The sequence below is a fragment of the Gallinula chloropus genome, assembly GCF_964237585.1.
Source record: "Gallinula chloropus genome assembly, chromosome: 3".
Taxonomy (NCBI): domain Eukaryota; kingdom Metazoa; phylum Chordata; class Aves; order Gruiformes; family Rallidae; genus Gallinula; species Gallinula chloropus.
Window position 1 is genome coordinate 7,629,013 of NC_140087.1, and position 13,732 is coordinate 7,642,744.

The 13,732-nt window shown below is 44.5% G+C and overlaps 1 protein-coding gene across 1 annotated transcript; it reads left to right on the plus strand.

Annotated features, from left to right (window-relative positions):
• Positions 1-2,366: 2,366 nt before the first annotated feature.
• ZUP1 (zinc finger containing ubiquitin peptidase 1) lies at positions 2,367-11,357 on the plus strand (the record flags this gene model as incomplete). Its single annotated transcript, XM_084261770.1, has 9 exons — positions 2,367-2,673; positions 5,244-5,360; positions 6,275-6,384; positions 6,963-7,131; positions 7,950-8,138; positions 8,441-8,609; positions 9,273-9,424; positions 9,765-9,985; positions 11,220-11,357. The coding sequence occupies 9 exons, from the start codon at positions 2,367-2,369 to the stop codon at positions 11,265-11,267; spliced, it is 1,482 nt and encodes a 493-aa protein (XP_084117896.1). The 3' UTR covers positions 11,268-11,357.
• Between the last annotated feature and the right edge of the window lie 2,375 nt (positions 11,358-13,732).

Below are 13,732 nucleotides of genomic sequence, written 5' to 3' on the forward strand. Positions count from 1 at the left end.
CTATGTATTCCTGGAAATGCCTGCAACACCCAGTTCATGAACAGAAATCTCTAAGGTAGAAATCTTGAGAACAATCTTTGCCTTGACAGGCATTTCTAAACTGCAGGTTAAACTACAGATCACCTCAGGGATCTGATACTTCACAGAAGGGCACAAGCTAGTGCAAAAAGAACTTAGGAGCAAGATGGAAAACAAAAAGCAAAAGCATTAAGTTACACTGCTAAATTACTACTTTTGCCAGCAAGTAAAGGAATTTGCTTCCTCCTCGCATAAAGGAGGCATTAAATGCATTAAAAATAAGGACAAATCCAGGAAGAAAACCTGCAGTAATTGCTGCTTCATCTAATATCTTACTGCATTGTCTCTAAGATGCCCACCTTGCTAGCTTAACACAGGATCTAAAGGTTATGCTGTGTTTACTTCTAAACTGTATAGAAAAAAAAAGCAACCTGCAGAAAAGTGAATTGAGGGGTCAGGAGCACCCAGAGAGGCATACTCTTTTCAATTTTAAGCCGTTCTAATTAAAAACTCTTTCTGATTGATTAGGATCTGCCTGTCATTTCAGGCATATGAGTTGTGAAAAGATAAGAGTGATAAAACATGATTCCGTCACTGACATGATCAAACTAACTGACTGAAGAAGGTTGTTAATAGCACAGCGCTAACTTTCAAAGCTGAAACTGTAGCTTCATCTGAGAAATAGCTGTCAAATATATGATTTAAGACTTTACACAAGTTCTGACTTGTCTGGAACTCTTCTTCTACAAAAAGAAAACATAAATAAAAATATCCAAACTACAATTCCTGAGCTGTGCACAATTCTCCATCATAATCCCCATGCTGAGGCTATTTATTTTTTTTCTATCAGCAGTACCAAGGACTGTTGAGCAATAAACAAAAGCCGGGAGAGGAAAATGGTACACACACTTAGGCTGACATCAACAAAACACCCTAAGGAGTCGTCAGTCAGCCTGTTTTCACCCACACACGTTTACTTCACAAGAGCCTTAGTAAACTACTGCCATCTCTGGACCACGCCAAGTGTGCCACCATCTGAACCAATTTTCTACGTAATTGTCATGTAACTTTTGAGGTGCAATTTAAGAAGATCACGTTTCTAACAAAAGTTCTGACTTGTCTAGTCCTAGAACATCACCACTTCCTTCATCATTCATGCTTTGCTAACTTAGTTGTGCCAGTGAAACTGTCAGGACAAGCAATGAACCAAACAAGAGAAGCAGCATTCAAACTAACCCAGTTTCCACCAGCTGTATTGAAGAGTTACAGAAACATAACTGGGATGAAGCTCTCATCAAACGTGTTTTCAGATAGAAAAGCTTACGAACTTACAGCTTCACAGGGGCAAAAAGACTGGGGGTCCCTGGTCTGTGACAGGCTCAACACTTCTGCATGTGGATCCAATGAAGTCTGTACTTCTGCTTTACAAAGCTACGCTCGCTTTAACCCTCCACCCACCACATCCTGCGTCTCGCCCACTTGTTGTGCCTAGACTAAGCCCTATCCTACCAGCAGTTCTTTTCCTCCCTGCCTACATAAGGCTCCCTAAACACCGCGCCTCGCTGTACCACCGCCCCCTCCCCGACTGGCAGGGCGGGGGAGGCCGCACGGGCTCCCAGACGGCGCCCTCCGGCTTCGCACCGGCTGAGACCCTTGAGCAGAGCCGAGCCGGACCGCAAGCCCCCTCACCCGCTGCTTACCCGAGAGAACACACCCCACACCCCCCCGGGCACAAAGACAGCCTAGCGAAGCTCGCCGCCCTGAAGGAGGGGGCAGACGGCAATGAAGCGGGAGGACTGCAGCTCTCTGAGGAAGCGGCACAGAGCAGGGCGGGAAGACGGCTCCGTCCCAGCACCGAACACCCCCCGCCCGGTGCGGACCCAGCTGCCGCCCGCGGAAACGCCCCGCTACCCCCAGCCGCTCCCGAGCGGGCAGGAGACCGGCCTGTGCTGGGAGCCTCACGGCAAGGGGCACGGCAGCCCGCACCGGAGGGGGCGCGCAATCCCGCCGCCGTCCCCTCCGCCCCCTTCCCCCGCGCACCGGCTCGTTGCACCCCTCCGCCCTTACCCATCGAAGCGAAGACGCGCGGCGCCCGCCGCCCTCCAAGCGCGAACACCCCCCACTCCGCTCCGGAGCGCAGCGCCAGACCGCGGGTTAAGATGGCGGCCGCCGCCCCGCCGCGCGCCGCACTAGCCGGGGGGGGGCGGGGCTGCCGGCTCCCAGCGGGCTCTGCGCGCGCGCCGGGCACCCGCCCCGGGCAAGGAAACGACAGTTCCCGGCAGGCAGCGGGCGACGAGCGGCCGGCGGGTTTCGTTTCCCGGTCGGGGAGGGTAACGGCCGGCGGCGCGATGCTGGTGTGCGACGGCTGCGGGCGGGCGCTGTCAGCCGAGGCGGCGGCGGCGGCGGCGGGGCGGCGCGCTCGTCTGAGCGACCGGCCCCGCTGCCCGTTCTGCGGGGCCGCCGCCTCCCTGGGTTCTGACGAGCGCCGGCGGCGCGCCGAGGCTGCCCGCCCGGAGCCGGGACCGCCGGGCGCCCGCCGACCCGAGGTCGCCGTGGGGCTGCCCGAGTGCCCTTTCTGCGGCGTGGCGGCGGGGCGGGAGCTGGAGGCGCACGTCAGGGCGCGGCACGGGCACCTGCTGGGTCCCTCGGGCGCAGGTGAGGAGCGGCGGCGGCGAGAGGTGGGGAACGGGACGTCGCGTCTAGAGCCTGCGGAGGCTGGGGCTGGCCGTGGCATCCCGGGCGGGGAGCGGAGAACCGCGCTGCGGCCAGGGACTGACCGCCCGGGCGCGACTGCGCCGTGCCGGGGGCGCTGCCTCCGCTGTGCTCTCATCCCGGCCGGGGCAGCTGGTTGGGCTCCGGGACCGGTCGGGGTACGAACAGGGGGCGGCGGCGGCGAAGTGTCCCTTGGGGAGGGGCAGCACGTGATAGCGACTGGGGGCGTCGTTTGAGCAGCGCTCCAGAGCGGCACTGAAAACACTAACGCGGCCAAACCTGCAGTGTCTTGTGTGCCCAGAATGCACCGTCTGTGTCAACGAAAATGAGTTCTAAAGCTTTTGTATGTTAGGTAAAAAACACCTCTCTGTTTGGCACGTTCAGTCGTAAGAGCTTGTGTTTATCTCTTGGGGGTCTTATCACAGAATAATAGAATAGTCTCGTTTGGAAGGGACCCCAAGGATCACAGATCTCCAACCCCCCTGCCACAGGCAGGGACACCATCCTCCAGGCCTGGAGCTACACAAGGTCGCCCAGGGCCTCATCCAACCTGGCCTTGAACACCTCCAGGGATGGGGAATCTACACCCTCTCTGGGCAGCCTGTTCCAGCCCCTCACCACTCTCTCTGTAAAGAACATCTCACTAATATCTAATCTAAACCTTCTGTCCTTCAGCTTCAATCCATTACCCCTTGTCTATCTGTTTAACAAGTTGATTCCCTGCTTGTTTATATGCTCCCTTCAGGCATTGACAGGCTGCAATGAGGTCCCCCCGCAGCCTTCTCTTCACCAGGCTGAACAAGCCCAGCTCCCTCAGCCTCTCCTCATAGGGGAGGTACTCCAGCACTCTAATCACCTTTGTGGCCTCTTCTGAACCCTCTCCAACAGTTCCACATCTTTCTGGTATTGGGGGCCCCAGATCTGGACACAGGACTCCAGATGGGCCCTCATGAGGGCAGAGTAGAGAGGGACAATCACCTCCCTGTCCCTGCTGGCCACCCCTCTTCTGATAGAACCCAAGATACCACTGGCCACCTGAGCTGCAAGAGCACACTGCTGGCTCATGTTAAGTTTCTTGTCTGTCAGACACTCCAGATCCTTCAAGCCATGGCTACTCTCAAGGAGCTCTTCTCCCAGTCTCTACTATACCTAGGATTCCTCCAGCCCAAGTGCAAGACCTTACACTTTGCAGTGTTGAACCTCATTAGGTTCACCCGGGCCCACCTTTCCAGCCAGTCATGATCCCTCTGGATGGCTTCCTTTCCTTCTATTGTGTCAACCACACCACTCAGCTTTGTGTCATCTGCAAACTTGCTGAGGGTGCACTTTAACAAGACCCTGTAAAGTGGCTGTCGTGCTTGTTAGGGAGAGATAGTTTTCAGTTTGAAGTAGTGACTTAGGAAAGACCCAGCACCAAAGCATTCAGAAACGCTGGTTTTGAGGCCACAGGGATGTTTTGGGAGATAAAGTTGGAGTGAGGAAAATAGTTATTTATTTGAATACTCTGTTTTGTCTTAAGCATGGTTAGAATTTTATTCTAACTGCCCAAAGCTGCTGGTAGCTGTCTCAGAAACCTGGTAATTGCATCTTTGCTGGTGGATAATTCTCTTAGAAGACTAGCATTCTTGATGTAGCAAGCTGTCCTGGCAAGTAAGTACCACACAGCCACTTGCTTAATGCCCCTCAGTGGGGTGGGAAAGAGAATCAGAAAGTAAAACTGAGAAAATCTGTGGGTTGAGGTAAACATGGTTTAATAAGTAAAGCAAAAGCCATGCACGCAAGCAAAGAGAAGCAAGGAACTCATTCACTGCTTCACACTGAGCATAACATCATATGGTCTGAAATATCCCTTAGGCCAGCTGTCCCAACTGTGTCCCCTCCCAGCTTCTTGCACACCCCTAGCCTCCTCGCTGGTGGGGTGAGGAGCAGCAAAGGCCTTGGCTCTGTGTGAATGCAGCAGTGACAAAAACACCCCTGTATTACCACTTTCCAGCACAAATCCAAACCGTCGCCCCATGCTAACTGCTATGAAGGAAATGTTCTATCCCAGCCAAAACCAGCACAGAAGCTACTGATAAAGATAAATGATGAGGAGGATGCAGAATGTAGCAGTGTAATGCTTCACACTGCATAATCTGTGATTTTAAAGAAAAAACCCCTATTTTTAAAGAATCCAGGTCTTGGGATTGAACATTGTGTCATTAATGATTTGGTATTTCAGACAAATAATTCCTGAATACAAATGTTATCATAGCAAGTTGAGATCTAGAAGTTAATTGGGGCAAAACTTGATTAATAGAAAGAAGGAAAATGTGTCCTTAAATTCTCAGGTGTTTAGATAACAATTCTTAAATGATGAAGAGAGCAATGGCTGTTTACAATTCACCAGGAGTTCTCAATAGCAACACAAACTTCATTACTGTGTATTTCCTTTAGACTGCCTATACCTTAGGGAGGTGATTCTCACAGGAGACAGGAGTTGCATCACTCAGGAAGCTGCTGTTCTTTTTCAGACACAGGAAGTGGTGAGCAGCTGTACGAATGTCCGATGTGCAGTCTTACCTGTGCAAACATTCAGATTCTTGAAGAGCATGTGGATTTGCACTTAGAGGAACAGAGCTTTGTGGAAGGTATGTGAAGGGATACAGGCTTCATAATACTTTATAAAGCATTAACTAGTATTTGCATGTTGTGGTATAGAATCACAGAGAAAATTTAAACTAAATATTTCCTTATTTAACTGGAGAACTGGACACTTACATAAGGAGGTTAACATAGTTAATAGTGAGCCCTATCCCTTGCCCAAGTGTTGTTTTAAATTACACATACTAAAAGAAATAATTGTCTATGCATGTTTGCTAAGCACATGCACTGTATGTTAACCAAAACTAAAACTTAAAATGAAAAAATGTTTAAAAGACAGCCATATTAGATATATTTTTTTAGCTCTATAGAAGATTGACATGCATGTCCAGTGTGATGAACTTCAGTTTTTTTTTCTCAATTCTTTTCTCTAAAGGCTTGTGCTGATTGATTAGCTATAGCAAGAAAGTAAATGAATCAAAATGAGTTTGATTCATTAGCATGGCTAACAAAATCCTAAGAGATTCTGTATCCACTTCTCTGATCCTGAATTTTTTTTGTTGCTTTGTTGTAAGACTGCTGGCAGTGATCCTAGAAGCTGGTAAGTGTGTGGTTCAAGAAACTGGGACTTCTTGCTAACAGTGAAGTGAAACATGGTAAACAAAGAGTAGAGGTACATGTCTTATTTGCAAAGTAATTGCTCCTGTAACTCTCCATAAACTGTGTCCTAGTAGAGAGTCTGAGTCTTGATAAACTGAATGCAATTGGTCCTGTCCAGTGTTTGTTGCTAATAGTTCAGAATAGCGTGGGATGCATCTCCTAACGCTAATGCCCAGTTGTTTATGTATGTCTGCTTTGAGAAGAATATGAATGAACGATCCATCAAAGCATTGTTAGTCTCCCGATCAAGTCCTCTCTCCTTGAAAGAGGAGATGTTATTCCAGATGTTATTCCTGGATAGGTGGAAGCATAAGAGACCTAGAACTGGCTCAACAGCTCCAAACTGAAGAAGACGAACGGCAGAGATCAGAAGAAGAGAAGCGAGAGAGGGAAGAATTTCAAAAGCTGCAGGTACAGTAATACTTGTAAATGGTAAAATTTTGAGCATTTGTGCCATTAGGACCTGAATGCCTTAGAACTTGAAAGGGCTGGAATGGCCATGTCAGGTCAGACCTGTGTAGTCAGACAAAGTGCGTTGAGGTTGTGGTGCAGTGCGAACGCGAGCGCTCAGCACCCCCCATCCTGGCAGGGGTGCTGGGCATGCCTGCCTGGAACCACTTGGCTCTGCTGCTTTGTGTCATGCTGGCTCAGGATGGGGCCAGGTTCTGCTTCCCTTTCCTGCCTCACAGTCCCGTAGCTCACTTCCCACTCCAGCTACTTCCCCTGGCCATTGCCCACCTCTGTGCCAATGGCTGGCTGCTCAAGAGGCAGCAGAGGAATGTGCCTGCTCTTCCAGGTGTGGCTTTCCTACTCCCACATTTCTGTTCAGGAGCAAAGCTTGGCCTTCAGCTCTGAAATACAAATCTGAAGGTTTTATGCATCACTGTTCACTGGTTTTCAAAGTTTCCAATCGTGCATGCAGCTTCTCAAAATCACTCAAGGTGAATTTAAAGAAAAAATGAATGAAATGAGTGTTTCATCCCTAACAGAGACAGTATGGCTTGGATAATTCTGGAGGCTACAAACAGCAATTCCTAAAGAACATGGAAAGGGAAGTTGATAGAGGAAGGATGCAGCCTTTTGAATATCACAAGAGAAAGACTGACATGATGGAGTGTTTAGCTTTTGGCATAGATGATGGGAAAACAAAGACCTCAGGTAAAAATGCTGAAATTGGACACCTAAGACTGTGCTAGGTTGTAGTGACCAAACCTGTCTTTAACAAAGCATGCAACTGGATAGTTAATATTGGTTGCACCCTAGTTCTAATCCTTATTTTCTAAATCAACCTGTACCATTGTAGTCCTAAACTAATAAGAAAAGTAGAGCTTGCTAGATTACTAATTTGTATTCTAACCTAAGAACTTTTTTTCTTCTCTTTTTTGCCCCCCTTTCCTTCTCCCCACTAATTTTTTCTTCTTTTTCAATATCCTATGAATATTGGAAAAAGTGAATTTTCAAAAAATATTTGTAGTCATTCTCAAATTCTAAGCTATTCTTTTTCTTGTCTTAGTTTCTCCAGAAGAAAATAATTGGGGGGGAATAAAGGGGTTGTATAATATGCATGAGTATTTCCATGTTTTTAAGGGGATGTTGTACTGGAGGTGGCAGTGGCATACAGATGCTTTATTGGTGACATTACTTTTCCTGTTTCATTGTAATAGTTCCTGTGCATATCACAGGTTGTAATGTAGTCCAAGGTGTTTAAGTTAAAATACTCACTGTGTAGCAGCAGTGGAAAAATAGGTTGAATTTTGGAAGCTTCATAGTCCATAAATTCATCAGAGACCATCAAAATTAAATGGGCATGATGTCTACTGGTTTTATGATTTGAAGTAGGTGTAGAGTAGGATGACTTAGAAGTTTTAAAATAACTTCTCTTAATCTGTATCTGTTCCAAGCTGGGGAAATAATCTTTTTCTGACAAACTTTGTAGTTCATTTTACAGATGAATGTTATGTTTTGTTTTATTTTAGGAGTTATTGAAGCATTATGCAAGTACTACCAGAATGAAAACAAAGACGTGAGGCGAGTATGGCTTTCAGCAGGAGTAGATCACTTCCACTCATCTTTGGGTGACAGAGGCTGGGGTTGTGGTTACAGGAACTTCCAAATGCTCCTTTCCTCACTGTTGCAAAACAGCTCGTATAACGACTGCTTGAGAGGTATTAAACAAGACACTGCCTATTTGTTTCAAGTATATCAGATGACAACCTACTGACTGATGTTTTACCTTTTCATTTACGCAGCAAGGCTTACTAGGTCAATGCCACCTGTATTAAATGCTTGACATACCACTGCAGCCTACTGTGGAAAGAATCAGAGGGGTGAATGTGCTTGAAGTTTTACCTTTAGGTTGTTTGGTGTGTCTTTGTAACGTTTAATTGCCTTGTATAAAAGAATGTGCATGTTTTTACTAGGCTGTTTCAGTAGCTGTAACCACAATTCAAAAGCTTCTCTTTTCCAGATACTACACTAATTCCTAGTATACCAAAGGTTCAGTCCATGATTGAAGATGCCTGGAGAGAAGGCTTTGATCCTCGTGGGGCATCTCACTTCAACAACAGATTACATGGCTCCAGAGCGTGGATAGGAGCATGTGAAATTTATTCACTGTTAACCAGTCTCAGGATAAAGTAAATATTGCTTAGTTGTTGTTATTATTTTGAAGTGCTGGTTTGAGTGCTGTACCATTAAAGGGCCGAATTGCCAGCTGTGCAATTGCAAAGCCACCTTAGTGTCTTTAAATTTAACCAGCAGATCTGATTCAGTGCAGGATAAAGCTGTGTAACTACTTATGCAGGTACATAAATTGCATAACTGCTTAGAACATTGAGACTTGGTGAAGAATTATGCTGCATAAAATCAAACATTGATTAAAAACTTAATTTCTCTAGGAGTGCCTTCTCAAGAAGAATCTGAATTTCAGCTATTCACTCACATCGTTCTGAAAGCTGTTAATTGGATTGTCTAGTGTACATGTATCACTTATACAAAAAAAATCAGACATTGCAGTTTTTTCAAGCTTCACAAGTTCTTGTACAACTGAACAGAGTGGAGTTTTTCTTTGTAACAGAATAGATTTCCCAGTTTTGAACAGCATATGTTGCATTGCTTTGTAATTATGTGTTCCTTACTCCTGTAATTTAAAGAAGTGGTAATGACCACTTGAAGATTGGAGTTGCAGTGTTTACAAAACATTCTTGGTGCAGGAGGAAAGGGCTGAGAGGTAAAAAAACTGTTTTAACAACCAACCTGCTTGAAATGTTATTGTTGTTTTCATTCTGCGTGTTCTGTAGGTGTCAAATCATTGACTTTCACAAACCCACTGGCCCTACGGGTACACACCCTCGTTTATTTGAGTGGGTTTTACGTTACTATTCTACAGACAGTGAAGGTGGTGCAAAGGTTGTGTGTACTTCCAAACCACCTATCTACTTGCAACACCAAGGTCAGTATCACAGCATGCTGCTTTCTTACTATTCTCTGTCTTTTTTTAAATCTGCTTCAATTCAGGGCAACATTTTTCATTCCTCTTTCATTTAATTGAAGGTGTGAGCTTATTTCCTGTTGTATTTTCATTTATTTAGTAGGAGCAATACTGAAATTTGTATATTTATTGGATGGAAGAGCTGGGTGTGGTTGACATCTCAACTTTTGCCATCTACTCTTTATTCGTGTCTACCTCGTTAAATTTCAAGCAACATCTCTCATAAGTAATATGCTAAGAGGAAGTAAATGGGATGTGTGTCCTGTGTTTCTAAAAGGCTGACAGTCCATTTTGAAATTAGGTCACAGCCGCACTATTGTTGGAATAGAAGAGAAGAAGAACAGAACCTTATGTTTGCTTTTGTTCGACCCGGGATGTCCTTCCCAAGAAATGCAGAAACTGCTGAAACCAAACAGTGATGGCACTAGTCTCAAACTTCTTCGGAAATTTGTGGGCAGTCTAAAAGAAAAGCAGTACCAGATAGTGGCTGTAGATGGTGTACTCTCACCGGAAGAGAAAACTGTAAGTATTTCAGAAAAGAGTTTCTAAGAAAATTTAAGAGAATCCACATCTTTTTTTCTAATACAGAAAGGCATATGGGATTGCATGGTGACATTTTTATTATCTTTTCAATTTTCTTGTTGTTACCTGCTACTTTCTGCGTATTCTCTGCATTGAATAATCACAGGATATCAATACTAAAAAGGTTCTGCATGTAAATGCATGCCACCTTGATGTAACTGACAACTTCTGAGTCTTTTATGAAGCTTGCAGCCATTTGCACATGTAGATTAGGCTCTCTTTTTTTTTTCTGAGGATATTTTCTCCTAAATAACTTATTGTGGGCATATAAGGTACTTAGAAATCATTCATAATGCAAAGTTCTGTTCAGGGCTTCATGTTGCAACTTTGTGAAGACTATGTAGTGTCCATCAGCTTTAATATTTAAAGAACAAAGCACACAGATACCGAGGGGTAACAATCCAGTGTCTCATCTCCTCAGCTTCGACACTGGAAATGGTGTATTCTGCTTTGTGAACGTACTTGGAACTTTCTATATTCAAAATACAGCCCTGAGCAACTTGTATGTTTCAGCTGTTGGCATTTTTATAAATCTTATCCACATGTTTCACTTTGGGCATTGTAACGTTTTAAGACCTTAGCAGCTTTCAGCTGAGTGTCAGATGGGATTTATGTTTCTTAAGCTTTCTCTTTCTTACACTGAGAAACTGATTCTGAGCAGCCACGTTCCAATTCTGGCAAATTTTGTCAGCACTGTTCAGTACATTCGAGCCTCAGGGCAACAACCTTTTATTTAAACTGTAAAGTAACTGGTGACTGAGTCGCCTTCTCGACTCTGTTCAACAGCTGTATATTGAAATGATGTATTGTCTTAAGTGTTGTCTGGCCCTGAACGTCAGAAATGTCAGTGAAACACAGGCATCCACTCTTCTTCCTACTGGCAAAGGCTTTATAATGGAAGACACAGTGAAAGGGAATGATGTTTTATGGGTTTGGGAGGGGGTGTTGTTATTTGTTTCTGGGTGGGCTATTTTTTTTTCTCCTTTCAAAAACTTGATTTATATTTTAAAATCCCAGTTGTTTAGAATTTTGTCTTGAAAGCTCCCATTTAATTAAGATGAAATATAACCTCTTATGCCTTTTAAGCTTACTAAACTGCTAGTTTGAAAAATGCTCTTTAAAGTGTTGTTTTAGTTTTTAAATTATTCTCTTTTCCCTCTCTACCTTTCTTTAGGCTCGCCTCCATGCTTCTCAGGTCTTAACATCAGAGAAGATTCCTTAAAGGATGCCTTTATTACTTCCCTCTGGGATTTGGATGTGAAACTTCTGGACTGTGACCCTAACTCAACAATTCCTAGACTTGAAATATGTCTCCATAAACGCTTGGGGGCTCCGAAGAAGCACAACATTGGAGTAAACCTGTAGTTAGGACCTTCAATCAAAACTCTGCCCTCCCAATGAGTCTGTAACCTTGACTATTAGTCTTCGTCTTACTAGAAAATGCAGTGTTTTCTTAGTTGCTTAAATTACAAAGCAGCACTGTAGCAAGCTATGCACCATAGTTAACTGTCAATAAGCAGCAGATAAGCTGCTTATTGGAGTGCCTGGTCATGGTTTACCTCTGTAAATATATTTGTGATGCCTCTGTGGCCAGTGCTCTGTTTCTTACCAAATTTGTTCAACAGGTAACTGTTAGGCCTTAGCAGATTGTCCTGCAACTGTTTGCAAAGCAGAGAATTCAATGATTTCATGTGATACAGTCTGTTCCACCAGGGAAAACTGAGCTTCTTTTCAATTAGCTGGCTTCTCCTGATGTATCACTTGGAAACATGAATGTGTGTGCTTATGAGGTGGATCAGTGTTAGTGTTGGCTGTGAGGCCTATGATAGCAGTGTCCAAAGTGGTGTGTGTGTGATCTGGAGGCTACACAAGACATAGGGGTGTAGAAAGAGAATACTTATTTTGTACTATGAATAAATAAAATACAAACATATTTTAAAATAGCATTTATTTCATCTTTATCTCATTCTTTTTTTTGTTTATGTTGTGGTTTTGTTGGGGGTTTTCTTTGGGGGGGTTATGTTTTATAATGTAGAGCCCCTGGGCCTATGAGGCATCTTGGAAGGACATTTGAACTGATTGTTGACTGCACTGTGCAGGGTTAGTAGTGCCATTTAAGACACTGAAGTTATCTCCTGAAATGGGGATCTTGGCTGTTTGAGGCACCCTACTACAATGTCCAAGACATGCTGCTCTGGACAAATGTAAGGGGTGGTCAAACGCGTTGTAAATAGCACTAGATACCTTTGTTTAAGCAACTGAATTGTGCCATGGCACCCATTTACTGTGGCTAGAGTTCAGATACTTTCTTTTTGTTTACTCTTGCATGTTGAGGCCTAGGTTTAGTTGTAGAAGTCTTACTACTAACCTGTTTCTTACTACTAACGTACTTCCCTCGTGTTTAATATGCTCTGGCAATAAGAACTAGTTATCTTTGGCAGTAGTGCCATGTGTGAACATGGAAAGCTATTATAACCCATAAATCAATAATTTTTCTGAAACATTTATGAAAATAAAATTGTAATTATGATTTTTTTTTTTTTTAATTCCAGTAAGTATGTAAAGCAACCTGTAACCTGTGAATGGGTTAAATATTTAGGATACTTATCAGGTGCAAGATGGAGCAGAGGAAGTTGCATGTGAATATAAGGAGTAACTTTCTCACTGTGAGGGTGACAGAGCTCTGAACAGACTGCCCAGAGGTTGTAGAGTCTCCTCTGGAGACATTCAAAACCCACCATGATGCCTTCCTGTGTGATTTAGTCTAGGTGATCCTGCTCTGGCTGGGGGGTGGGACATAAAACTAGATGAGCTTTTGAGGTCCCTTCCAACTCTTAACGTTCTGTGATTCTGCGACTGGAGAGCCTGAGACTAGGGTGAGAGTTCTTGGGAACTGGGGGACCATCAGCTCCCACATTAGCCCTGGTCTGTGAGGCATGTGTTCTTAGGCCATGTGAAGTTTTGCCGCCAGGCCATCATTTCACCTCTTGTGGATGCATGCCAATCTTTTCTGTGCTGTTCCTTCACCTAATTCCAGACTGAGCATATTCTAATCTCTTTTTACTGGCTTGTACATGCTGTTCAGTTCCCATGTAATAGCTGTGGGACAGCTAGAAAGTAAGTGATAAGAGGAGTAGGAGTCTCAGGTGATCCAGGTGCTTCTGCAAGGGTGGTTCGTGGCAAAACCTGGATGGTAACAAGCCATTTGAGATACTTATTTCCCTTTGTAAGCATGACCTTATGCCAAGATCCCAGTAAGTTTTGTTGTCTTTGTTTTGTTTTGGGTTTGTTTTATTTTGTGTTGTGTTTGCTTTTTTTTTTTAACAAGTGCTCTAGGAGTGTCAGAGCAACAAAAGCCCAATTACAGATTTATTATGGTCAAGTTCCCGATGTCTCACTTGTTTTAGCTCAGTTTAGGACTTAGGGTAATCGTGGTATAACAAACAATAACCTTTTCTGGGAACAGCAGATGGGGCAGGGGAATGGGTCAGCTGTTAAACATCAGCTGAGCACCACTGGAAAGAAAGCAGGGGAGGCGGGATGACAACATGACACCAAATGTCCAAACAACCTTAATGACACCCCGAACTTTTAGCCTGAATTGCTACCAAAACTGCCCTGAGAGAAAGAGTGCTTTTGGGCTCAATACAAAAATGTTGCTTCTTATTGTCTGACTCCCCTGGCTTC